This window comes from Heterodontus francisci, chromosome 2 (genome assembly GCF_036365525.1).
Source record: "Heterodontus francisci isolate sHetFra1 chromosome 2, sHetFra1.hap1, whole genome shotgun sequence".
Classification (NCBI taxonomy): Eukaryota; Metazoa; Chordata; class Chondrichthyes; order Heterodontiformes; family Heterodontidae; genus Heterodontus; species Heterodontus francisci.
In genome coordinates, this window is record NC_090372.1 from 71,221,780 (window position 1) to 71,248,839 (window position 27,060).

At 43.5% G+C, this 27,060-nt stretch overlaps 1 protein-coding gene across 1 annotated transcript in view; it reads right to left on the reverse strand.

The window, feature by feature from the left end:
* Window positions 1-231: 231 nt before the first annotated feature.
* Window positions 232-27,060, reverse strand: part of LOC137384687 (sperm-associated microtubule inner protein 4) — a 127,535-nt gene continuing 100,706 nt past the window's right edge. The window contains exons 6-9 of the mRNA XM_068058970.1: window positions 26,272-26,354; window positions 24,920-25,094; window positions 16,471-16,562; window positions 232-4,100 (exon numbers count right to left, since the gene is read on the reverse strand). Of these exons, the coding sequence (XP_067915071.1) occupies window positions 3,156-4,100; window positions 16,471-16,562; window positions 24,920-25,094; window positions 26,272-26,354 (1,295 nt within the window). The 3' untranslated portion in view covers window positions 232-3,155. The remainder of the gene's footprint in view (window positions 4,101-16,470; window positions 16,563-24,919; window positions 25,095-26,271; window positions 26,355-27,060) is intronic.

Genomic DNA, 27,060 nt, shown 5'->3' on the forward strand with positions numbered 1-27,060 from the left:
GCCCGACTGCCGAATTACTATATCAATGTACTAGAACTTCAGGCTATATTAGGACAGCCTCCACAAAATTTCCATCATACTGCTACTTGTGATTTTAAAGTACGAAATGTGGTGGCGATTGAGTGAACAAATATCTCCACTGCAGGTATTAATATAACAATTTGGGTGAATCCACTTGTCTCTTTAATCATTTTTTTCTGCACTTAATAGATTCAAAAGATCGAAAATGCTGACCAATTTTCACACACAATACTCAAACCAAAGTATTAGTCATACTCAATTGGTACTTTGCATTGAAAAACAAATATTCCACATTGCTGTCATGTTATCCCGAGGTTGCAGAATTAGTGACAGTACATCAGCAGAAATCATTTTCATAGTATAACAAAAATTGCATTTATATAGTGCCTATAGAAAGATTTTCCAAGGCACTTGCCAGAGGCACAATCAGATTGAAAATGGACGCTGCCAAAACAGGACATTGTAATAAGAATGAGGAAACTTGGTCAAAGAGGTGAGTTTTAAAGAGGGCCTTAAAGAAGGAGGGCAGATGGAGATATAAAAGCAGTTAGGGAGGGAATTGCAGAGGGTGAGCCCCAGATGGCTGAAGACGGCAATAACAATTGTGGGGTGAAGTGAATGGGTGATGTACAAAAAGCCATAGTCAGAGCAATGCAGTGCTTGGTGGGGGGTGGGGGGCAGTGGTTGGAGCAGGTTACAGGGGTAGGCAGGGGCAAAACTATGAAGGGCTTTAAACAGGAGGATGAGAAATTAAAAATGGAGATATTGGGGGAACCGGGAACCAATGTAGGTTAGCAAGACACAGGGTTGAGATTGAATAGAATAGAATATATGGGCAGCAGAGCTTTGGGTGGGCTGAAGTTTACAGAGAGTTGGGAGCACTGGAATAGTTAAACCCTGGAAGTGAAAGAAGACATGGACATGCTGAGGTAGGGGCAGGAGATGTCAGAGGTAGAAGTAAGCGGTTTTGCTGGCAGAGAATATATGGGATCAGAGAGCATGCCAGGAGCAGTACCAAGCATACTTAAAAATAAAGGTACCAACTTGAAGCTGCAACACAGGACTACATGCATGCTAAACAGAAGCAGCATGCTATAGTCAGAGCTAAGTGATCCCACAACCAAAGGATCTGATCAAAGCTCTGCAGTCCCGCCACATCCAGTAGTGAATGGTGGTGAGCAATTAAACAACTAATGGGAGGAGGAGACTCCATGAATATCCCCATCCTGAATGATGGCAGAGCCCAGCACACAAGTGCAAAAGAAAAAACTGAAGCATTTGCAATCATCTTCAGCTAGAAGTGGCAAGTGGATGATCAATCTCGTCCCCCACCTGAGGAGCCCAGCATCCCAGATGCCAGTTTTCAGCCAATTCGATTCACTCCATGCGATACCAAGAAACAAATGAGTGTACTTGATACTGCAAAGGCTATGGGCCCTGACAACATTACGGCTGTAGTGCTGAAGACTTGTGCTCCAGAACCAGCCATAACCCTCGCCAAGCTGTTCCAGTACAGCTACAACATAGCATCTACCTGACAATGTGGAATGTTGCCCAGGTACGTCCTAATCACAAAAACAAAAGGACACATCCAATCCAGCCAATTACCATTCCCATCATTCTAATCTCAATTATCAGCAAAGTGATGGAAGGTGTCGTTGATAGTGCTATCAAGCAGCACTTACTCACCAATAATCTGCTCACCAATGCTCAGTTTGGGTTCCGTCAGGGCCACTCAGCTTCAGAACTCATTACAGCCTTGGTCCAAATATGGACAAAAGAGCTGAATTCAAGAGGTGAGATCAGAGTGACTGCCCTTGACACCAAGGCAGCATTTGACCGTGGGTGGCATCAAGGAGCCCCAGTAAAATTGAAGTCAGTGGGAAAACTCTCCACTGGTTGGAGTCATACCTAGCATAAAGGAAGATGGTTGTATTGACTGCTAATTATCTCAGCCCCAGTACATCACTGCAGGAGTTTCGCAGGGCAGTGTCCTCTGCCCAACCATCTTCAGCTACTTCATCAATGACCTTCCCTCCATTATAAGGTCAGAAGTGGGGATGTTCACTGATTGCAGTGTTCAGTCCCATTTGTAACTCCTCAGCAGGAGGTGGGTTTTATAAACAAGATAAGCTTGGAGAGGCCAAAAGGAAGATTGGAAAGAAACTGTTGAAAAATGTGGATTCGGAACTAAAACAGATGGAAGTCTGTGAGGATGCATTACTTTGAGGGCAAGGGAAAGGGGAAAAAAGTAGAGACAACTGAATAGATGGTCTCAATCTTTGAGAAACTTGTTCGCGAGTTTCTCAGTTACTATTGGCCGCGAGGGTGGAGGGGGCAGGAAATAATGGTACAAGGAATCTGTTGATAGTGGAGAAAAGAAGCCAAGGGTTATCGTTGAACTCCAGGATGATTCTGGAGTAGTGGGTGCTTTTGCCATAGCAGATTAAGACCTGATCATGATTGATGTGCTCCAGCTAGATCTGGTGATGCATGCTAAACCATGCAAAAAAAGGTTGTGTCTGCTGCACTCAAATCTGCCACTCTTGGAGTTGAAGAAATGAAGATGAAGGAGAGTAAAGGTTTTACTAGGGACAACAGCATCAAGGGTGGACTTGAAGGAATAGCTAAGCAGACAGCCAGCCAGAGAAAATTTGTGGCAAGTGGAAGGCTAAAGCTAACCAGTTGGCTTTTAGAAAGGGCATTAGTAAGTGATTTAAAGAAGAATCTTTTTCAGGGATGGACATAGAAAGAAAGAGGTTGTGAAGCTGTGGCTGTTAATGGATACAAGGAAATTGGTTGGAGATGGCCTTGCCTGGCAGCAGAAAGGCCATGGGAGATACCAAATGTAAGGATGTGGCTGTGGACATAGTAGGAGAGAATAAATGGAGGGACAGGTTTAGGGAGCAAAGGAGGCCAGTGAATTCAGAGGAGAAGGAGCAAAGTGAGGTGAGAAGAAGCTTGAAATCACTGAGAATGAAGAGTTAGTCAATGCAGAATCATAAAGTGAAGATTAATTCTCCATACTGAAGCAATGTTGCAATTCTAGTAACTGTTCAGATATAAAGTGCAATAAATCAAAAGGCAAATCATTGTTACCTTTAATGTTAAAGGTTCAGAAAAGCCATGGGTGATTAAAAAGTTCCATTGTGGAAATAAGAAGAATTTAAACCAAAGAAGGTGTGCTTCTTCCCTGAGAAGATGTTATCTCGATAATCCACTGTTTTTTCTGGTGCTGCCTCATGTAATCGCTTGTGTACCTCTGTTTTATTGAATGGATGAGGGAATTTTAGTTTTGAGATCTGAAGCTTAGGTTCATCACAAATCAACATATTACCCCTTTCAACTTGAGGCTGTTGGAATGGTACAAACATTTCCTGGTTTTCTGAAGCACAAGAGGTATATATGGGCTGTCTATCACCAGATGCATAGTTGACTTCAAGACATTTTGCATTTTCTCCATTATTTTCAACACTTTTTGAAGAAGGTGGCTTGCTCAGAGCCATGTGATTCTCTTTTGTTATATAACCTGACAATTTACTCTGTGGTAAATCTATATATTTGATGTCATCTTGCACTGTCTCTGGTCTTGCTGGTAACTTTCTCTTCCAAAGGGGTTGAGCATGCTCAAAATCTGTTATTCTGCAAGCTGGGTCCATATTTATAACTGGAGTTGCCCAACAGTCCATCATCCTTTCTTCCTGATGTTGGCAAAATGCAGAGGGTTTTTCATAATTTTTCATTTGTTGAACTTTGTATCTTAACATATGGATATCAGAATAAGGGCAGCAAACACCTGCTGAGAAAGCTGTTTGACAACGCATATTTTTCCAATTAATCAGTTTTGTTTCATCTTTACATGTATTCATCTCAACGTTTGGTTTCGAATATGTTTCACACATGGGTGACTGTGACTCTGCTTCAATTGAATCATGTGATGGTATACTTGGTGAAGCAGAAGACACATCAGCACATTGATAATTGATGTTAGCATCTGTGGAAACTTTATTACTATTCACTTTTTTCTCCATAGGCCGCAAGGGTGGATTAGGCAAAAAGGCTGGATGAGACTGTTCTTTCTGTTTGAAAATTTGAAACAGAGCAAGTCAGCAAAACATACCCAGTGCTTAGCCTGCTACAAACCAGCTCCTAATATCTATATTCATCTATTTAAGTTGTGCTTCTCGCTCATTTCAAAGGCATTTAACTTTAACGTTTTACATGTGTGGATAGCAAAAAAATAGTGGTTGGTGAAAATGAGGTCACACTTATTAAAATCAAATATTCAACAAGGTATATGTGAACAAATCTAAAACTGTTTAATTTAGTCAGTAGGTATCAATGAGGAGCAAGTAAACCGCAGAAAATAGTGCAATTAAATCTCAACTTTTTGTTTTGGAAAACTATGAATCCGAGATTGGTAATCAGCAAGAAATTCCAATCCCAAACTGGCAAGTAGCAAGAAACAACCAAATCATTATCAAAATGTTGTGAAGCTGAATTCCTACTTCAGCTGAGAATATAATGGGAAAAGCTAGCCTCTCTGCCTGATCTCTTAATAGGAGTGAGTATTAAGCAATCTATTCTTAACAGTCCAACTAACAATATATCCCATTAACACAACAAGCAGATTTGAAGGGATAGCAACAAGAGTGTGGAAGGGAAATGGTCTGATAGATGCCATGCTATTTGCTCATAGCATCCTCCTGTTTTGATATAGGTAGGAACTTTGTATTTACAGCATTCTGAATATTCATCAGATAAGGATTAAAATCATTGAATCAGAAGGAAGTCATGCAACCGATCATGCTGGCTCTTTGAAACAGCTATCTAATTCGTCCCCTGTTTTTTCTCCATAGCCCTGAAAATTTTCCTTTTCAAGTACATTTCCAATTCCTTTGTGAAAGTCACAGGAAGTGAGTTCCAGATCAAAGCAACCCAATGCTTAAAAAAATGTATCTTCAGCTCGGAAAGACAAATCGTGTTTGACTAATTGATTGAGTTCTTTGATGAAGTAACGGAGGGAGTTGATGGTATTGTGGTTGATATTGTGTATGCAGCTTTCAAAAAGGTGTTTGACAAAGTACCACATTATAGACATAAGCAAAATTAAAGCCCATGGATTAAAGGGACAGTGGAAGCATAGATATGGAATTGGCCAAGGGGCGGAAAACAAAGAGTAGTGAATGGTTGCTGATCAGACTGGAAGGAAGTATACAGTGGTGTTCCCCATTAGGATCACTGCTCTTTTGATATGGATTAATGACCTGGATGTGGGTATACAGGGCATAATTAAAAGTTTGCAGATGACATGAAACCAGGAAATATAGTAAACAATGAGGAGGATAGTAACAGACCTCAGGAGGACATAGACAGACTGGTGAAATGGGCAGAAACATGGCAGGAGAAATTTAATGCATAGAAGTGTGAAGTGATATATTTTGGTAGGAAGAATGAGGACAGGCAATATAAAATAAATGGTACAACTTTAAAGAGGATACAGAAACAGAGACCTGGGGTGTCTTGAAGGGGTTTGATAGAGTAAATAAGTAGAAACTGTTTCCAGTGGCAGAGGATGCAGCTTTAAGGTGATTGGTAAAAGAACCAGAGGGAGTATGAGGAATTTTTTTTTGTTAAAACAGAGCAAGTTGTTGGAATGAAGTATCTGAAAGGGTGGTGGAAGCAGATTCAATGCTAGTGAGAGTAGGAATAGGAGGATAAGGCAAATGAATGCGTGGCTGAAGAGCTGGTGTAGGCGGGAGGGCTTCAGCTACTTGGACCATTGGGATCTCTTCTGGTGCAGAGGTGACCTGTACAAGAGGGATGGATTGCATCTGAACTGGAAAGGGACCAATATTCTTGCGGGGAGTTTGCCAGTACTACTCGTGAGGGTTTAAACTAGTCTGACAAGGGGGTGGGACCCAAAGTAGTAGTCTCTCCGATAAGATAGTTGAGGCAAATGTGGTTGAAGCAAGTCCAGTAGGCAGGCCGGGCACGGGCAGGACAGCGAGCGTGGAAGGTCTGGTAGGTTAAACTGCATTTACTTTACCTGTTTACAGGTAAAGGGACGTCTGGCAAGTGGGAGGCTTTTAAAAGTGAGATAGGAAGCATTCAGGGCCAGCATGTTCCTGTTAGATTGAAGGGCAAGGCTGGCAAGTTTAGGGAACCTTGGTTGATGAGGGATATTTAGGGTCTGTTCAGGACAAAGAAGAAGGCATCTGTCAGGTATAGGCAGCTGGGATCAAGCGAGTCCCTCGAGGAGTATAAGAGATGTAGGAGTACACTTAAGAAGGAAATTAGGAGGGCGAAAAGGGGCCATGAGATTTCCCTGGCAGATAAGATGAAGGAGAATCCTAAAAGATTCTATAAGTACATTAAGAGTAAAACGGTTGCTAGGGAGAGAGTAGGTCCCCTTAAGGATCAGTGTGGTAATCTATGTGTGGAGCCACGGGAAATGGGAGGGGTCTTAAATGAATACTTCTCGTCTGTATTTACCGTGGAGAAGGTCACAGAAGCTAGTGAGTTCAAGGGAGGGAACAGCGATATCCTGGAGTATATCAACATTACAAAGTAAGAGGTGTTGGAGGTTTTGAAGCTCCTGACCAGGTGTATCGTAGGATGCTATGGGAAGCAAGGTAGGAGATTACTGGGGCCCTGGCAGATATTTTTGTATCATCGTTAGCCACAGGTGAGGTACCGGAAGACTGGAGGATAGTAATGTTGTGCCTTTATTTAAGAAGGGCAGCAGGAATAAGCCAGGGAACTATAGGCTGTTGAGCCTTACATCAGTGGTGGGAAAGTTATTGGAAGGGATTCTGAGACAGGATTTATATGCATTTGGAAAGGCAAGGTCTGATTAGGGATAGTCAGTATGGCTTTGTATGTGGGAAATCATGTCTCACGAATTTGAGTTTTTTTGAGGAGGTGACCAAGAGGATTGACGAGGGCAGGGCGATGGACGTGGTCTACATGGACTTTAGCAAGGCCTTTAACAAGGTCCCACATGGTAGGCTGGTCCAGAAGGTTTGAACACATGGGATCCAGGGTGAGCTAGCCAATTGGATACAAAAATTGGCTTGGTGATAGGAGGCAGAGGTTGGTAGTGGAGGGTTGTTTTTCAGATTGTAGTCCGGTGACCAGTGGTGTGCCGCAGGGATTGGTGCTGGGCCCTCTGTTGTTTGTCATATATTTTAATGACTTGGATGTGAATGTAGGAGGCATGATTAGTAAGTTTGCAGATGACACCAAAATTGGTGGTATAGTGGACAGCGAAGAACGTTGTCTAAGGTTACAGCAGGATATAGATAAACTGGGAAAGTCGGCAAGAGATTGGCAAATGGAATTTAAGGCAGACAAGTGCGAAGTGATGCATTTTGGGAAGTTAAACCAGGGCAGGACATATACAGTGATTGGCAGGGCCTTGGGGAGTGTTGTGGAGCAGAGAGACCTTGGGATGCAAGTACATAGTTCCCTGAAAGTGACAACACAGGTAGACAGGGTGGTGAAGAAGGCGTATGGGCATGCTTGCCTTCATCGGCCACGGCATTGAGTACAAGAGTTGGGATGTCATGTTACAGTTGTACATAACATCGGTTAGGCTGCATAGGCTGCACTGTGTGCAGTCCTGGTCGCCGCACTACAGGAAAGATGTGATTAAGCTAGAGAGGGTGCAGAAAAGATGCACAAGGATGTTGCCTGGTTTGGAGGGCTTGAGTTATAAAGAAAGATTGGATAGGCTGGGTCTGTTTTCCCTGGAGCGAAGGATGCTGAGAGGGGACATGATATAGGTATATAAAATTATGAGAGGCATAGATAGGGTAGATAGCCAGAGTCTGTTTCCCATGGTAGGGGTGACTAAAACTAGAGGGCATAGATTTAAAATGAGAGGGAGGAGGTTTAAAGGGGATCAAAAGGGGTAAATTTTTCACACAAAGAATAGTGGGTATCTGGAATGAGCTGCCAGAGGAGGTGGTAGAGGCAGGAACAGTAGCGACATTTAAGAGACATCTGGACAGGTACTTGAATGAGCAAGGCCTAGAGGGATATGGAATTAATGCAGGCAGTTGGGATTAATATAGATAGGCATTATGGTCAGCATGGACGCGGTGGGCTGAAGGGCCTGTTTCTATGCTGTACGACTCTGACTCTCATTGTAACTTTCAAAGGGAAGTGGATAAGTACATGAAGGACAAAAAAAATTACAGGACTACATGGAAAGAACAAGAGAGTGAGATTAATTGGACGGCTGGTTCAAAGAGCTGACATAGGCACGATTTGTCAAAATGGCCTCCTTCTGTATTATATCATTCTATGATTCATCCCCCTCTTGTTCTTTAGTGAATTAACTTACTTCATTATTCATTGGTTACTAACCCTCCTGCCAGTGGAAAGTGTGTTTTGGTATTTACTGTATTAATTCCTCCATAATTTTGAACACCTTAATTAAATCTCCTTCTCTACTCCAGGAAGAACAAACCCAGTTTCTTCAGCTTCTCTAGATAACTGAAGTCCATCAGCCCTGGTATTAAAACTTCTCTCCATCCCCTCCAAGGCCTTGACATCCTTCCTTAAGTGTTTTGCTCAAAATTGGACATAATGCTCCAGCTGGGGCCTAACCAATATTTTATAAAAGGTAGGCGGTGGCATAGTGGTATTATCACTGGACTAGTAACCCAGAGACCCAGGGTATTGCTCTGGGGACATGGATTCAAATCCCACCACAGAAGGTGGAATTTGAATTTAATTAATAAATCGGGAATTAAAAGTCTAATGATGGCCGTGAAACCATTGTTGATTGTTGTAAAAACCCATCTGGTTTACTAATGTCCTTTAGGGAAGGAAATCTGCTGTCCTTACCTGGTCTGGCCTACATGTGACTCCAGAGCCACAGTAATGTGGTTAACTCTTACATGCTCTCTGAAATGGCCCAGCAAACCATTCAGTTGTACCTAACCGCTACGAAGTCAATAAAAAGGAATGAAACCTGACGGACCACCCGGCATCGACCATGGCACCGGAAACAACAAAGGCAAACCCAGCCCTGTCGACCTTGCAAAGTCCTCCGTACTAACATCTGGGGGCTTGTGCCAAAGTTGGAGAACTGTCCCACAGACTAGTCAAGCAACAGCCTGATATAGTCATACTTACGGAATCATACCTTACAGACAATGTCCCAGACACTGCAATCACTATCCCTGGGTATGTATTCTCCCACCGTCAGGACAGACCCACCAGAGGTGGTGGCACAGTGGTGTACAGTAGGGAGGGAGTTGCCCTGGGAGTCCTCAACATCGACTCTGGACCCCATGAAGTCTCATGGCATCAGGTCAAACATGGGCAAGATAACCTCCTACTGATTACCACCTACCACCCTCCCTCAGCTGATGACTCAGTACTCCTCCATGCTGAACACCACTTGGAGGAAGCACTGAGGGTGGCAAGGGCACAAAATGTACTCTGGGTGGGGGACTTCAATGTCCATCACCAAGAGTGGCTCTGTAGTACCACTATTGACCAAGCCCTAAAGGACATAGCTGCTAGACTGGGTCTGCGGCAGGTGGTGGGGGAACCAACACGAGGGAAAAGCATACTTGACCTCGTGCTCACCAATCTGCCTGCCTCAGATGCTTCTGTCCATGACTGTATTGGTAGGAGTGACCACCACACAGTCCTTGTGGAGACGATGTCCCGCCTTCACATTGAGGATACTGTCTATCGTGTTGTGTGGCACTATCACCGTGCTAAATGGGATAGATTTTGAACAGATCTAGCAATGCAAAACTGGGCATCCATGAGGCGCTGTGGGCCATCAGCAGCAGCAGAATTGTACTCAACCACAATCTGTAACCTCATGCCCGGCATATCTCCCACTCTACCATTAGCATCAAGCCAGGAGACCAACACTGGTTCAATGAAGAGTGCAGGAGGGCATGCCAGGAGCAGCACCAGCCATACCTCAAAATGAGGTGTCAACCTGGTGAAGCTACAACACAGGACTATCTGCATGCCAAACTGCGAAAGCAGTATGCGATAGACAGAGCTAAGCGATCCCATGACCAACGGATCAGATCTAAGCTCTGCTGTCCTGCCACATCCAGCCATGAATGGTGGTGGACAACTAAACAACTAACTGGAGGAGGTGGCTCCACAAATATCCCCATCCTCAATGATGGGGGAGCCTAGCACATCAGTGCGAAAGATAAGACTGAAGCATTTGCAACAATCTTCAGCCAGAAGTGCCGAGTTGATGATCCATCTCGGCCTCCTCCTGAAGTCCCCAGCATCACAGATGCCAGACTTCAGCCAATTTGATTCACTCCACGTGACATCAAGAAATGACTGAAGGCACTGGATACTGCAAAAGCTATGGGCCCTGACAATATTCCGGCAATAGTACTGAAGACCTGTGCTCCAGAACTTGCCGCCGCCCCTAGCCAAGCTGTTCCAGTACAGCTACAACACTGGCATCTACCCTGCAATGTGGAAAATTGCCCAGGTATGTCCTGTACACAAAAAGCCGGACTAGTCCAACCCGGCCAATTACTGCCCCATCAGCCTACTCTCAATCATCAGTAAAGTGATGGAAGGTGTCATCAACAGTGCCATCAAGTGGCACTTGCTTAACAATAACCTGCTCAGAGACGCTCAGTTTGGGTTCCACCAGGGCCACTCAGCTCCTGACCTCATTACAGCCTTGGTTCAAACATGGACAAAAGAGCTGAACTCAAGAGGCAAGGTGAGAGTGACTGCCCTTGACATCAAGGCAGCATTTGACAGAATATGGCATCAAGGAGCCCTAGCAAAACTGAGGTCAATGGGAATCAGGGGAAAAACCCTCCGCTGGCTGGAGTCATACCTAGCGCAAAGGAAGATGGTTGTGGTTGTTGGAGGTCAATCATCTGAGCTCCAGGATATCACTGCAGGAGTTCCTCAGGGTAGTGTCCTAGGCCCAACCATCTTCAGCTGCTTCATCAATGACCTTCCTTCAATCATAAGGTCAGAAGTGGGGATGTTCGCTGATGATTGCACAATGTTCAGCACCATTCGCAACTCCTCAGATACTGAAGCAGTCCGTGTAGAAATGCAGCAAGACCTGGACAATATCCAAGCTTGGGCTGATAAGTGGCAATTAACATTCGCGCCACACAAGTGCCGGGCAATGACCATCTCCAACAAGAGAGAATCTAACCATCTCCCCTTGACAGTCAACGGCATTACCATCACTGAATCTCCCACTGTCAACATCCTAGGGGCTACCATTGACCAGAAACTGAACTGGAGTAGCCATATAAATACTGTGGCTATAAGAGCAGGTCAGAGGCTGGGAATCCTGAGGCAAGTAAATCACCTCCTGACTCCCCAAAGCCATCTACAAGGCACAAGGCAGGAGTGTGATGGAATACTCTCCACTTGCCTGGATGGGTGCAGCTCCAACAACACTCAAGAAGCTCGACACCATCCAGGACAAAGCAGTCCGCTTGATTGGCACCCATATACAAACATTCACTCCCTCCATCACCGACGCACAGTGGCAGCAGTATGTACCATCTACAAGATGCACTGCAACAATGCACCAAGGCTCCTTAGACAGCACCTTCCAAACCCACGACCTCTACCAACAAGAAGGACAAGGACAGGAAATACATGGGAACACCACCACCTGCAAGTTCCCCTCCAAGTCACACACCATCCTGATTTGGAACAATATTGCCGTTCCTTCACTGTCGCTGGGTCAAAATCCTGGAACTCCCTTCCTAACAGCACTGTGGGTGTACCTACCCCAAATGGACTGCAGCAGTTCAAGAAGGCAGCTCACCACCACCTTCTCAAGGGTAATTAGGGATGGGCAATAAATGCTGGCCTGGCCAGTGATGCCCACATCCCATGAATGAATTAAAAAAAAATCATAATTTCATTGCTTCTGTAATCTATGCCTCGATTTATAAAGCTCAGGATCCCAGAAGATATTTTAACACGTTCTCACTTGTCCTGTCACCTTCAAAGATTTGTGTATATGCACCCCCAGGTCTTTCTGTTCCACAATTTAGTTTATATTGCCACTTCTCATTCTTCCTTCCCTAAAGCATTACTTCACACTTCTCTGCATGAAATTTCATCTGTCATTTGTCTGCCTGATTCACCAGTCTGTTTAGGTACTCATTGTTTACTATATTTCTAAGTTGGTGCCATCAAACTTTGAATGGATACTCTTTATGCCCACATTAAGGTCATTAATATATATTAAAAAGAATAGTGGTCCAAAACTGACCATTTGCATCCTTCCCTCTGGCCTAAAAAACAACTAATCCCTGCTTTCTGTCTCAGTCAATTTTGTATCCAGGCTGCAACTGCCCTTTAATCCCATGGGCTGCAATTTTGTGGCATTTTATCGAACACCTTCTGAAAGACAACCCTCTGTTACTTCAAAGGAAATCAATCGTTAGTCAAACAATTTGTTTTCAACAAATTTGTGCCAGCTTTCATTTATTAATCTATGCTTTTCCAGTGACAATTAATATTACCACCAATGTTAGGCTGATTGACCTGTAGTTACTGGGTTTATCCCTCTCCCCCTCTTTAAACATTTGCAATCCTTTAGTTTTCTGGTTCAGTTATGAGGAGAGACCAGAGAGGCTGGGATTATTCTCTTTACAGCAGAGAAGGAGAAGGGGTGATTTGATAAAAATGTTCAACGTTAGGAGGGGTTTTAATAAAGTAGGAGGATTGAAAAGGTTTTGCCAGGGTCTCTGCTATTTCTACTCTTACTTTCCTCAACAACCTAAGATGCATCCCATCTGCACTGGGTGCCATTTTTACATTGAGTACTATCACCTTTTTAAGTAGCTCCTCTTTATTTTTATCCCATCTAATTTCTCTACCCATCACCTCCCTGCCGCCCCCCTCCCTTCAACTGTGGCAGTGGTAGCATCCTCAAAGATGCATAGTACTCATTTAGTACCTGAACTGTACCCTCAGCCTCCACAAGATGATTGCCTTTTTTTAAATCCTTCCTTTGACTACCCCTTTGAAAGTTACAATTGAGACTGCTTCCACCACCTTTTCAGGCAGTGCATTCCAAATCATAACTCACTGCATAAAGAAATTCTCATTTCTCCCCTACACTTTATGCCAATTATCATAAATCTGTCTCCTTTGGGAGGGCAGGCAGGCGTATGAAGTTGCAGTGTAACTTCAGAGTCAAGCCTCTTTCTGACATCTCTATGCAGTAAAGCCATTTTACTCTTTAAGGATTAATTTCCATTAATCTAACTTATCCAGATTTTTGACCTTCCCTCTCCCTACAAACACCCATCCACAATGATTTAGCTATTTCTATTCAAATTAAGAGCCAAGATCTGCAATAATTTGTTTAACTGTTATTGGCTTAGAGGAAAAAATAATTGTAGGAGTAAATTTGCATCTTTACAGGCTAAGCATTAATCACCATCTAGGTGGATTGCAGAAAGGAAAACTGAGTGGAGAGAATTGCACATCCATTACTGAGTCTTCAGGGTCTTCCTCTCGGTATTCCATCTAGGCAATATGTAATGCCTCGGCAATAAAGATGAAATCCTACCTTACTATTTTCATAGTGAGGCAAACCTGAATGGGAATTATCCTGAGGTTACAGTTAAGTCTGCCACCTTATGGCCATACTGAAAAATGACAACACTCAGCACATTGGGTGATGGTATTTTTTCACAGTACGTGGATTATTGTGGCACGTATTAAATGTCAAATACTATTTTGCTTTTCATTTGTCCATGCTGTATTCATTCTGCAATACAGAGTGAGATTTTAACTGAATAAAAACATCTCAAGATGCTTCTCCGGAGCGCCTTCAGACACAATGTAATACTTGGCTATATAGTGGTGTTACTACGACAGCGAGAGAGTGAGAGTGAGGTCGGAGTCCAGGGAGGGAATCCCACAGCTTAGAGCACAGGCACTGAAAGGCATGGCTACAAATGGTGGAGTGATTAAAATCGAGATTCTCAAGAGGCCAGAATTGGAGCAGCACAGATATCTCAGAGGATTGTCGGGCAGGAGGAGATTACAGCAATAGGGAGCAGAGAGGCCATGAGGATTTGAACACAAAGATATGAATTTTGAAATCAAGGTGCTGCTGGACAGGGAGCCAATGTAGTTTAGTGAGCACAGGGATAATGGGTGCATGGGAGTTGGTGTGTTAGAATACAGGCAGCAGAGTTTTGGATGAGCTCAAGTTTATGGAGGCTGGAGGATGGGGCTGCACAGAGTTAGAAGGTTCTGAGTTCAAATCCCACCCCAGAACCTGGAGCACAAAAATGTAGGTTGATACTTCAGTGCAGTACTAGAGTGCTGCACATTCAGATAAAATGCCAATTTTCACCTTCAAAATATCACCCATCTCCATCTCAATCTTACTCCCACTGTCCCCAAACTCTTATTTACCTTTTTACCCTCTTCAAACTAGACTTTACCTATGCGATGCTCACTGGTCACCTGAGTTTTGAACTGAGACATGCATTGACAAGTTTGCTAGTTTTAGGCCACTAAAATATTAAATCATAGATGTTCGGCAATTCATTTATTCTTACTGTAAGGCAAAACAAAGAAAAAACTTTAGAGCAGAACGTGACCATATTGTTTACTAAAAGTTCAGAAGTTAACAGGCAGGATGTTTGCTTTGGGTTTGGGACACTCATGTCGGGACCATTTTTGGGTCCCGATCCCCGCGTCTGCACCCGAGGCCCTATGCGATATTTTAGAGCTGGCCAATAGGAAGCCCTCCAGCCCTGCGAGATCAGCAGCACTATGATCAGAGTTGGGAGCTGTCAATACAAGTAAGAGAGGGTGCACCCTTGAAAATGCCCTTAATAGGTTACCTGCAGCTCGCTGTGGTCGTCAGCCCCATCAGTTTTAAAATGGCCTGGAGGTGGTAACCTGCTCTCCAAGGCCAATTTTCTAGCCCTCCCGCCTCCGGTCCACAGGAAACTGTCATTAGGCCTGTGAAGACAAACCTTAACGCTGGAATTGCACAGGTTTGGCAGGGAGAGGGAGAGTTTTGGGTGGGATGGGTCATGCTGGATCTCCACAGGAAGTGTGGGCTGGTGCTTCTTGTGATGATGAAAGAAGGGATTGGACTGGTAGGATGACGTCAGCCAGCCTGAATCCTTCCAGACTTGCCATAGTAAATCTACATGAAGTAGAATACAGTGTGCGTCAGGATTAAATTCTGGTGGAATTGGGGCACTTAGCAAGTCTTTAAGAGTTAATTCTCCTGTGGCAATCGATCATGGTGTGACCAACTGCCACTGGGAAGGTGGCAAATTTAAATGTTGGGCCTTTCAGTTTTTCATCTTGTCACTCTGCTTGGCTTAACTGGCTTTGGAATAATACAGCAATGTGCTTCAATGATATTCCTCCTGCATTGGAAGAGGCCCCAGTTATTCTGAAATGGTGTGTCCAATGGCTTGAATTATCTAAATTTGCTGAACTTGGATATATGGCAGTGTTGAGACTGACTGGGTGGATCCTGCTCTGCTGTGCTCCAGAAGCTCACCAGGAATTTCAGGGCTCTTATTATCTTTCTTCTCATCATACTCTTAAATCCCTTCTCACCAGAAATACATCTAATTCTCTTCCAAATCCACTCATACAGTCCACTTCAGTGGTCTTCCCTGACCTTTGATGTTGGCCAGCAGACTTTTTTTTTAAATGAGTAATTTGTAACCGTGTACTTGGTGTAACTTTTTGATTACAATGCCCAGGTGTACATGTATGTACACAATCACCTGTCTCTGCTTCTGACTTAGCCCAACTACTGCTAAAACCCTCATTCATGCTTTTGTTAACTCCAGGCTCAACTACTTCAATACTCTTGTGGCCAGCCTTCCATTTTCCACCCTTTATAAATTTGAGCTCATTCAAAACTCTGCTGCCCATATCCTAAATTGCACCAAATCTGATTGACCCAATCCCCATTTATTTGCTGACCTACACTGGCTTCTGGTTTCTGAATGCCTCAATTTTGAAATTCAGATTCTCAAGTGCAAATCGCTCCTGATCTCTGTAACCTCCTTCAATCCTACAACCCATTGCAAATGCTGGACTCCACGCAACTTTGGTCTCTTGTCCATCCCCTCTCCTTCACTTCACTACTAGCAGCTGTGCTTTCAGCTGCCTAGGTCATATCCTCTGGAATTCCCTCCTGAAACCTCTTCAATTCTTTCTCCTCGTTTAGGATCCTCTTTAAAACCTAGCTCTTTGACCAAGCTTTCGGCCACCTGTGCTAATGTCTCTTTCTTTGGTTGGTATAACTTTTTGTCAGGTAATACTTCTGTGAAGCACTTTGGGATGTTTTACTCTGTTAAAGGGTCTACATAAATGCAAGTTGCTGTTTTGTACATACACAAATTTTATTTCACTATCTTAATGACCATCCCCTGAATTTAACAGATTACTTACCAGCTCTGAGAAATAGTTGTATTTTCCTGTCACTTTTGATATTGCTTTGTCATGATAATCATCTAACAGAATGGGATTCATTGGTCCACTGCCTAATTATAAATATAAATAAGATTGTGAAACAGTGAACGCCTAGTCGATAGAAATCTTGACGTTTGTTCTTATAAATCATTAATTGATTAAAAGATAAAGTCTGCCAATGGTGGAAATAAACTGCAGCTTAGCCAGCAACTCTAAAAAGAAAAAAAGTCAAGTTATAAAAGTTCCGATGTGTACATTTCCTCCGAATCATTAGTTGATATTTGCTTATGGCCCCTCATTTGTGTAGAAAATGCATGAGGTTGGAATTAAATGTAGCAGTAATTAAAATCAATTTGTTGCAGTAACCGTTGTTACGACCTCTGCTGGAGGATTTCCCGAAAACCAATACAAGACTTATGGGATGCAGGTTTCACTGTGGGTTGGGGTTTACCCTCAACCTGGCACACGTGGCAACTTCTAGCGTGCTCCACCACATCTTTGTGGAGTTTTGGACAGTCAAACTGCTTTCTTATGTGTTTTTTTGTACACTGACATGTACAGCCATTGTAATCTCATGGGCCATTCTTAATATTTCTCTCTATTACCTCTGCAGCATCACTACCTGGTGAACCACTGTCCACTCTGTCCTCAGGTCTATGAGGAGAACGCCACTTCCTCATCAGTACTCATTCTTTAAATAATAATCAAAAAAAAGAAAATAATCAGGGACTCCCTCTGCTTCAATTTCAGTCTGGGCACCTGGTGCTAACTCTCAGTACTAGGTCGGCTCGTTGAGCCTCAGCTAGGGAAGATCCATTTAACTCAGTCCTTGGGTCTTCTAACTTTCCAAAGAATGTCTGAGACAGACAGACCTCATGGTCAGCTGCCTGCAGTGCCAATTCAGTCTTCTCTGGGGGAGCTGGCTTGATCATGGCCTGCTTCCGTACACATGCAGGGGACTGTCTCCTGCCACTGCCCTGTCTCTCTGACCTCCTGCAGTTTCTTCATCACCACTGGGGGAGCTGCCACCTTTGCCCCCTGCCAGATCATTACCTAGGAGCAGGTCAACCCCATCCACAGGCAAACTAGGGCCAATTCCTACAGTCATCGGTCCTGAAACTAGGTCGCACTCCAAGTGCACCCGACGTAAAGGTACAGGCGTACACTGCCCTCCAATACAATTCACCACCATTCTGGTATTTACTGCACTCTCTGGGGGAAAGATCTGATGGCCCCTGTATCCCTGAGGACTATTATTGGCTTGCTTGCCCCACTCGAGGGTTTTGGGGTTACTCTCCTTTCAGACACAAAATCCTGATAACCTTCAGGAATTCTATTAAATTTTCCTGCACCTACAACAGTATGTTTCCTGGACCTTACAACTGCTTCAGTTAAAGCCACAGCTTGTTCAGCTGTGCTTCCATCAGGGTCCTTTCACCTTCACTGCGCGGGTGTGCCCTGATTAACCTTACAGGTTTTCCCCATAGTTTCCAGCAGTCAGCTTTTGAATGACCTGCTTTATTACAATGGAAGCACACAGGTCTCCGGGTCTCATTCCTACTTACAGCACTATCCTTTTTGGCTGAAGGAGGGCCGCCTGTGTCTCCTGCTTTTCTTTCTCCCAGGACTGCTTGGGTTTCTATCACCCTCCCAACCTTTGTCCTTTTGTGGGGGTAACTAGGAAAGGTTTTCCCCTGGGGAACCGACTTGCATATGCGAGCAACACATCAGCCAGAGCTGCGACTTGCCTTGCTCCATGAACTTTTTGTTTTTCCACGTGAGTCTTTATGGAGATGGGGAGAGAGTTTTTAAATTCCTCTAGCAAAACTACCTCTCAGATTTTCATAGCTGGGCTGCACTTTAAGAGCCCTCAACAACTGGTCAAAAGCCAGCTGCTTACTTCTCTCAAACTCCAGCTAAGTTTGATCAGCTTGCTTCTTCAGGGTTCAAAATTTCTGGCGATAGGCTTCCGGTACTAGCTCATATGCCCTGAGCATAGCATTTTTTGTCAGTTCATAATTTGTTGAACTCTCATCTGCAACAGGCAATAAACCTCATGGGCTTTTCCTGTTAGCTTACTTTGCAACATAAGAGTCCAAGTCTCAGCTGGCCACTTTAACTGCCTTGCAAGTTTTTCAAAAGACAAAAAATGCATCCATCTCTCTCTCACTGAATTTTGGGATCAATTGGGAAAATTTAAACAATTCAGTACACAGCCCCAAATGATTATTCTCCATATTGGCCATGCTTTCACCGGAGTTACTCTGTCAGCCCCTAGTTAACTTAAGCCGCCACAGCTCTTTCTCCACACTTCTTGAAGGTTCTTTCTTTCTTTTTCTTTCTGCTGTCTCTCTTTCCCTACCTTCTAATTCAAGTTTCCTCTGTTCCAATTGTATTTTTGCTAGCAATACCGTGTCAGTCTATTCTAACCCCATTTCTGATCATTAAGATTAAAGGGAAAAATGGTTGGCCACTAGCCTTAGGACTTAAGCCTGGGACAGATCAGCCATGATCTTATTGCAGGGCAGGCTTGAGGGGCTGAATGTACTACTCCTGCTCCTATCTCTTATGTTCTAGCCTTGGCATGGACAGTGATCCCACACTGTTCAGCCATTTTTCTTAACTCTTCCATGGACAGTGCTTTTAACTTATCCCAAGTTACTTCACCCTGGCCTCAGTCACAGACATGTTGGTATTCTAGCACACACAACCACCAGAAAACCTATATGGAAATAGTTTCTCGTTTTGATTGGGATCAATTTGACTTCGCACTTTCAATTTCCCGTTTGTCTGTGGGTCCAATCCCGGATGCTAGCCCCCAAATTTCTGTTACAACTAGGAGAGACAGGGATCTAGGGCTCCCCTCAGCTTTTGCCTGATTTAGCTGTAATAGGGTTTAATTTTTAAAAACACCATGTTTTAAGCTTCCCCTCAGTGAATCCTTGTTCACCGCTCTAATTGTTATGGCAAAGAAATCAACCAGACAGGTTTTCTTAGATTTAAACAAGAAAGGTGTAAGTTTTAGCCTTAAAACTCTAATTCGGTTAAAACTACTAGAAATACACGACGTGACCACGCTAGCATGCATATGCAATAAACACACACGCAAATAGAGGCAGAGGAGGAGAAAGAAGGGGAAAGGTTTAAAGTAATAGCTGGAGTTCAGTTACTGGCTTTGGGTTTGATGTAAAGGGCTCAGTGCACACTTTTAAACTGGTTTAGCTGGAGGAGTTTTCTCGCTTGAGGTTTGAATGGCTTCCGTGGATCATTGGACCGTCGACTGAGAGGGAAACAGGGAGAGACCTTCCTTCTCTGTCGTCTTAAAATTGCAGTCTCTTTTTTTTTCAACTGTTATAGTCAGAGTCGTACAGCCTAGAAACAGGCCCTTCGGCCCACTGCATCCATGCTGACCCTAATGCCCATCTATACTAATCCCACCTGCCTGCATTAATTCCATATCCCTCAATGCCTTGCTCATTCAAGTACCTGTCCAGATGCCTCTTAAATGTTGCTACTGTTCTTACCTCCACCACCTCCTCATTCCAGATACCCACTATTCGTTGTGAAAAATTTACCCCTTTGATCCCCTTTAAACCTCTTCCCTCTCACCTTAAATCTATACCCTCTAGTTTTAGACACCCCTACCGTGGGAAACAGACTCTGGCTATCTACACTATCTATGCCTCAATTTTATATATCTCTATCATGTCCCCTCTCAGCCTCTTTTGCTCCAGGGAAAACAGACCCAGCCTACCAATCTCTCTTTATAACTCAAGCCCTCCAAATCAGGCAACATCCTTGTGAATCTTTTCTGCATCCTCTCTAGCTTAATCACATCTTTCCTTTAGTGCGGCGTCCAGAACTGCACACAGTACTCCAAATGCAGCCTAACCAACGTTATGTACAACTGAAACATAACATCCCAACTCTTGTACTCAATGCCTCGGCCGATGAAGGCAAGCATGCCATACGCCCTCTTCACCATCCTCTCTAATTGTGTTGCCACTTTCAGGGAACTATGTACTTGCACCCCAAGGTCTCTCTGCTCAACAACACTCCCCAGGGCCCTGCCATTCACTGTATATGTCCTGCCCTGGTTTAACTTCCCAAAATGCATCACTTTGCATTTGTCTCTGTTAAATACCATTTACCAATCCCTTGGGTACTTTCCCAGTTGATCTATATCCTGTTGTAACCTTAGATAACCTTCTTCACTGTCCACTATACCACCAATTTTAGTGTCATCTGCAAACTTACTAAGCATGCCCCCTACATTCACATCCAAGTCATTAATATATATGACAAACAACAGAGGGCCCAGCACCGATCCCTGCGGCATACCACTGGTCACCGGCCTCCAATCTGAAAAATAATGCTCCACTACCACCCTCTGCCTATCACCAAGCCAATTTTGTATCCAGTTGGCTAGCTCACCCTGGATCCCAGGTGTTTGAACCTTCTGGACCAGCCTACAATGCGTGATCTTGTCAAAGGTCTTGCTAAAGTCCATGTAGACAACGTCCATTGCCCTGCCCTTGTCAATCCTCTTGGTCACCTCCTCAAAAAACTCAAATCAAATTCGAGACATGATTTCCCACACATGAAGCTATACTGACTATCCCTAATCAGACCTTGCCTTTCCAAATGCATATAAACCCTGTCCCTCAGAATCCCTTCCAATAACTTTCCCACCACTGATGTAAGGCTCACCGGCCTGTAGTTCCCTGGCTTATCCCTGCTGCCCTTCTTAAATAAAGGCACAACATTAGCTATCCTCCAGTCTTCCGGTACCTCACCCTTGGCTAACAATGGTACAAAACTCTCTGCCAAGGCCCCAGAAATCTCCTCCCTTGCTTCCCATAGCATCCTAGGATGCACCTGGTCAGGCCCTGGGGATTTATCCACCTTAATGCACTTTAAAACCTCCAACACCTCCTTTGTAATGTTGATATACTCCAGGATATCGCTGTTCCCTCCCTTGAACTCACTAGCTTCCGTGACCTTCTCCACGGTAAATACAGACAAGAAGTATTCATTTAAGACCTCTCCCATTTCCCGTGACTCCACACAGATTACCACACTGATCCTTAAGGGGACCCACTCTCTCCCTAGCTACCCTTTTACTCTTCATATACTGATAGAATCTTTTAGGATTCTCCTTTATCTTATCTGCCAGGGAAATCTCATGGCCCCTTTTTGCCCTCCTAATTTCTTGCAGAAGCGTACTCCTACATCCCCTATACTCAGAGGGACTCGCTTGATCCCAGCTGCCTATATCTGACATATGCCTCCTTCTTTGTCCTGACCAGACCCTCAATATCCCTCGTCAACCAAGGTTTCCTAAACCTACCAGCTTTGCCCTTCCATCTAACAGGAATATGCTGGCCCTGAACTCTTCCTATCTCACTTTTAAAAGCCTCCCACTTGCCAGATGTCCCTTTACCTGTAAGCAGCCTCTCCCATTCAACTTTTGAGAGTTCCTGTCTGATGTCATCGTAATTAGCCTTCCCCCAATTTAGAACTTCAACCTGAGGACCAGTCCTATCCTATTCCATAACTATCTTGAAGCTAATAGAGTTATGGTCACTGGTCCCAAAGTGCTCCCCCACTGACACATCAACCACCTGCCCAGCCTCATTTCCCAAGAGGAGGTCGAGTGTAGCCCCTTCTCTAGTAGGGCCATCCACATACTGCTTCAGAAAACTATCCTGGGCACACTTAAATTCTTCCCCATCAGATCCCTTAGCAATAAGGCAGTCCCAGTCAATATTAGGGAAGTTAAAATCACCTATTTCAACCTTCTAATTCCTACACCTGTGATTTCCATACATATATGCTCCAATTCCCTCTGACTATTAGGGGGCCTATAGTATAATCCCATCAAAGTGTTCACCCCTTTCTTATTTCGAAGTTCTACCCATATGGCCTTGCTGGATGATCCCCCCAAGATATCCTCTAGGTACTGTTGTGACGTCCTCCCTAATCAATAGTGCAACTCCCCCTCCTCTCTTACCTCCACCTCTGTCATGCCAGAAGCATTGGTACCCCGGAACATTGAGCTGCCAGTCCTGCCCATCCCTCAACCACGTTTCCGTAATAGCTATACTATCACAATCCCATGTACCGATCCATGCTTTGAGTTGATCTGCTTTACCTGTAAGGCTTCTTGCATTAAAGTAAATGCAGTTTAGCGTACCAGACCTTCCACGCTCCCTGTCCTGCCCCTGCCTGTCCTGCCCGTGCCCGGCCTACCTACTGGACTTGCTTGCTTTAACCTCTACATTTGCCTCAACTATCTCAGAGAGGCTACTACTTTGGGTCCCACCCCCCTACCAGACTAGTTTAAATCCTCACGAGTAGTACTGGCAAACCTCCCCGCAAGGATATTGGTCCCCTTCCAGTTCAGATGCAACCTATCCCTCTTGTACAGGTCACCTCTGCACCAGAAGAGATCCCAATAATCCAAGAAATGCTGGAATCACTGAGCAGGTCTGGCAGGTTCTGTGGAAAGAGAAGCAGAGTTAACGTTTCGGGTCAGTGACCCTTCTTCGGAACTGACAAATATTAGAAAAGTCACAGATTATAAGCAAGTGAGGTGGGGGTGGGGCAAGAGATAACAAAGGAGAAGGTGCAGATTGGACCAGGCCACATAGCTGACCAAAAGGTCACGGAGCAAAGGCAAACAATATGTTAATGGTGTGTTGAAAGACAAAGCATTAGTACAGATTAGGTGTAAATACACTGAATATTGAACAGCAGCAAGTGCAAACCTGAAAAAAAACAGTGGGTAAGCAAACTGAAATGAAATAAATGCAAAAAAAGATTGTAAAAAATGTAAAAAAATGTAAAAAAAAAAGGAAGAAAAAATAACTAAAAATGAAAGTAAAATGGGGGGCTGTCATGCTCTGAAATTATTGAACTCAATGTTCAGTCCGGTAGGCTGAAGTGTGCCTAATCGGTAGATGAGATGCTGTTCCTCGAGCTTGCGTTGATGTTCACTGGAACACTGCAGCAATCCCAGGACAGAGATGTGAGCATGAGAGCAGGGGGAAGTGTTGAAATGGCAAGCAACCGGAAGCTCAGGGTCCTGCTTGCGGACTGAGCGGAGATGTTCCGCAAAGCGGTCACCCAGTCTGCGCTTGGTCTCCCCAATGTAGAGGAGACCACACTGTGAGCAGCGAATACAGTATACTACATTGAAAGAAGTACAAGTAAATCGCTGCCTCACCTGAAAGGAGTGTTTGGGGCCTGGGATAGTGAGGAGAGAGGAGGTAAATGGGCAGGTATTACACCTCCTGCGATTGCAGGGGACCCTCAACGCAAGCTTGAGGAACAGCATCTCATCTACCGATTAGGCACACTTCAGCCTGCCGGACTGAACATTGAGTTCAATAATTTCAGAGCATGACAGCCCCCCATTTTACTTTCATTTTTACTTATTTTTTCTTCCTTTTTTTTTAACATTCTTTTTTTACATTTTTTACAATCTTTTTTTGCATTTATTTCATTTCATCTTAGTTTGTTCAGTTTGCTTACCCACTGTTTTTTTCAGGTTTGCACTTGCTGCTGTTCAATATTCAGTGTATTCACACCTAATCTGTACTAATGCTTTGTCTTTCAACACACCATTAACATATTGTTTGCCTTTGCTCCGTGAACTTTTGGTCAGCTATGTGGCCTGGTCCAATCTGCACCTTCTCCTTTGTTATCTCTTGCCCCACCCCCACCTCACTTGCTTATAATCTGTGACTTTTCTACTATTTGTCAGTTCCGAAGAAGGGTCACTGACCCGAAACGTTAACTCTGCTTCTCTTTCCACAGATGCTGCCAGACCTGCTGAGTGATTCCAGCATTTCTTGTTTTTGTTTCAGATTTCCAGCATCCGCAGTATTTTGCTTTTATCCCAATAATCCAAGTAGCTGAAGCCCTCCCGCCTACACCAGCTCTTCAGCCACGCATTCATTTGCCTTATCCTCCTATTCCTACCCTCACTAGCACGTGGCACAGGGAGCACAATTCAAAACTCCAAGTTGGCCAGCAGGTTAGTCATGGCACTAACCCCTTATTTGGAACAACAACTCCTGCAGTTTGTGGATTTCAAAGCTCTCGGTGGGGGTGGGGGAAGAAGGGGTGTAGTACTGTCTCTTACACAAAGCATAAATGAAAAAAGGCTGAGAATAGACCTGGCCAGTTTAAAGCATGCAAAATGAGCAGTCAGGTTTCCAGCCACTGTCCTTTTAGAATGCAAATATGTGCAGCCATGTTTTCCAGCCACTGCTGTGGTCTCTGAACAATTTTTTTTTTAAGTTCAGTAACAGTTTAAAATTGAATGTTCCATATGATGAAATTAATAAGTCTCATTTTTGGCTGGTGTGCTTTTCATTACAATATCAAATGAAATGATCTTTCAATTGGGGTTGTTTCCTACCTGTAAAGTCCCTCTGGTATGTGCTTAGCCAGTGTGATTTTTCTATATTTTTCAGTATGTTAGCAGTTCTCTCAGAAACAGCATTTTCTATGGTTCGCTGTGACTTATTGGGGACGACAAGCTTCGGTGGTATCGGATAGAATACTTGTTTTTGTTCTTCAGCTGATTTAGGATACTGCAATGAAAGAATAGAGAGGCCGCCAAGCTGTATTTAGAGATCCAGTATTGGAAACAAAGTAAAATGAAGCGTTACATTGACACTGTACCTCCCCTAGAAGGGCTTGGTCATTTTTACAGGTTCCAAGTATGACCATAAACTGCACTGATTTTGTTCAGAATACCCATTGCATTAAATTGGTTTCCATAAAGATCAATGCTATCGTTCTCATGACTAGAAGTTTAATTTCATAACTATTCTTTTGTAAGTGTTTTTTTAAAATATAGAATACTTGACCATTTTATAACTGATTGCCAAATCAGATGACTTTGATCATTTTGGTATTTTTTCATTCTGTGTCGGTTCACAGCAAGTACATTATGTGAGATTGATATAAAGAACGGTTTAAAAATTCTCAGTTGTTTTCTCAGATGTGCAATGACTGAATGTTATGTTCAGTTATGACAACATTCAAATCTAAAATAGTGACAAGATACTTCAAGGTAAATGTAAAAGGACTGCACACTGGAAGAGAGAATGGGTTGAAATAGCTGAGTGTGAAGTTGAAAAAGGAATAGGATGTCAGTAGACTCAGTGTTTACACATACAGGCATTGCAGAGCATCAATCAAGGTAAAGCACAATACCAAAGTAATCATCAAAAAAACACACTGACCAAACATGTCATTAAACCAGACCAGAGGGGGGTCACTGGCAACATAGGCTAGGACTTATGTCAGGAACTTCCTCTTCAAAATGATCAACCCATTGATGGGACTTTAGGGTAGAGAATTGGAGGGGAAACTCTACGATTATTTAAGTAGCACCTGACTGTGACAGGATAACTATCCGTTTGTCTGGATAGATGATCTAGGTTAGGTTTAAATAGTTTTCCTCATTAATTTCTATCCCAGGATCTTATCAAAGCACGAGGAGATTTGAAATCTTCCCTTCTATGTTCCTTGAAGATTTGAGGGATACTGGTTGGAACAATAAGCCTGATGCTGGAGAATAATTATAGTACAGGCTTATTAATTGGGATAACTTCGTGGGAATAATTTTATCACAAAGTAAAATCAAGGAATTCAAATTTTTAACTAGTATTAAAATAGGCCACCATTAACTGGGAGCAACTGAAAGGCATTTAGAATTTTTTTTATTTTCAGAAACAATCTTCTTAAAGCAGAGGCACTTACATGAAAATATCCTTCTTGTCCTGGCCAATGTAAACCTTTTGGCTCAGTGGGTACTTCCTGGTTTTCAAGTCTATATGGAAATCCTGAGATTTGGCAGCAAAGAATTTGGAATTAATTCCATGGCTGTTTATAAAACCAAACTGTATAATTAAAAAAGCAGCCTTATCAGGCTTCTTTTGACAATCGATTGGTTAAAGTGATCTCAAATTTTGTTTCGAGCTGATGGTAGTATTAGGAATGACAGAGTTAAATGAAAATGCACAAAGCTTAAGCTGCAGTTAATGCTATAGCATCAACTGAATGATTATTATTGAGATCAGTAAGTTATTCAACCCAATGATGTTTTCATGGACTCAGCTTTAAAAATAAACTCAATAACAATTTCATGCTTATTAAGAGAAAGGAGGAGTGCTGGAAATGGAACACTTACTTCAGGTACAGCACAGCCATCTGGGGTGTACTAATCTGGCCAACAATTTTATTTAACATCAACTTTTGAGGAGCACCAAATGCTGCAAGTTTCCTAAACAGGTATTAACCATCCTTGTGACCTCTCTGAATGAGATTGTTACAAGCTGAGATTTTCCTTGTAGCTAGGAGAGCTAGCTGAGAAGGCTTGCATATGCTTGACTGTCATGCTGCTTGCCCCAGTGAAGTTCCTGGCATCAATTTAATTAAAATGTTTTTGGCAAACTCCCGGCCTGTGCTGAATAGAATTTCAGGCGGCCAGTGGGGGTTAAGAAGAAAATTACTTCTGTTGGAGGAGTACGAGGTCCTGCAGAAGCTTGA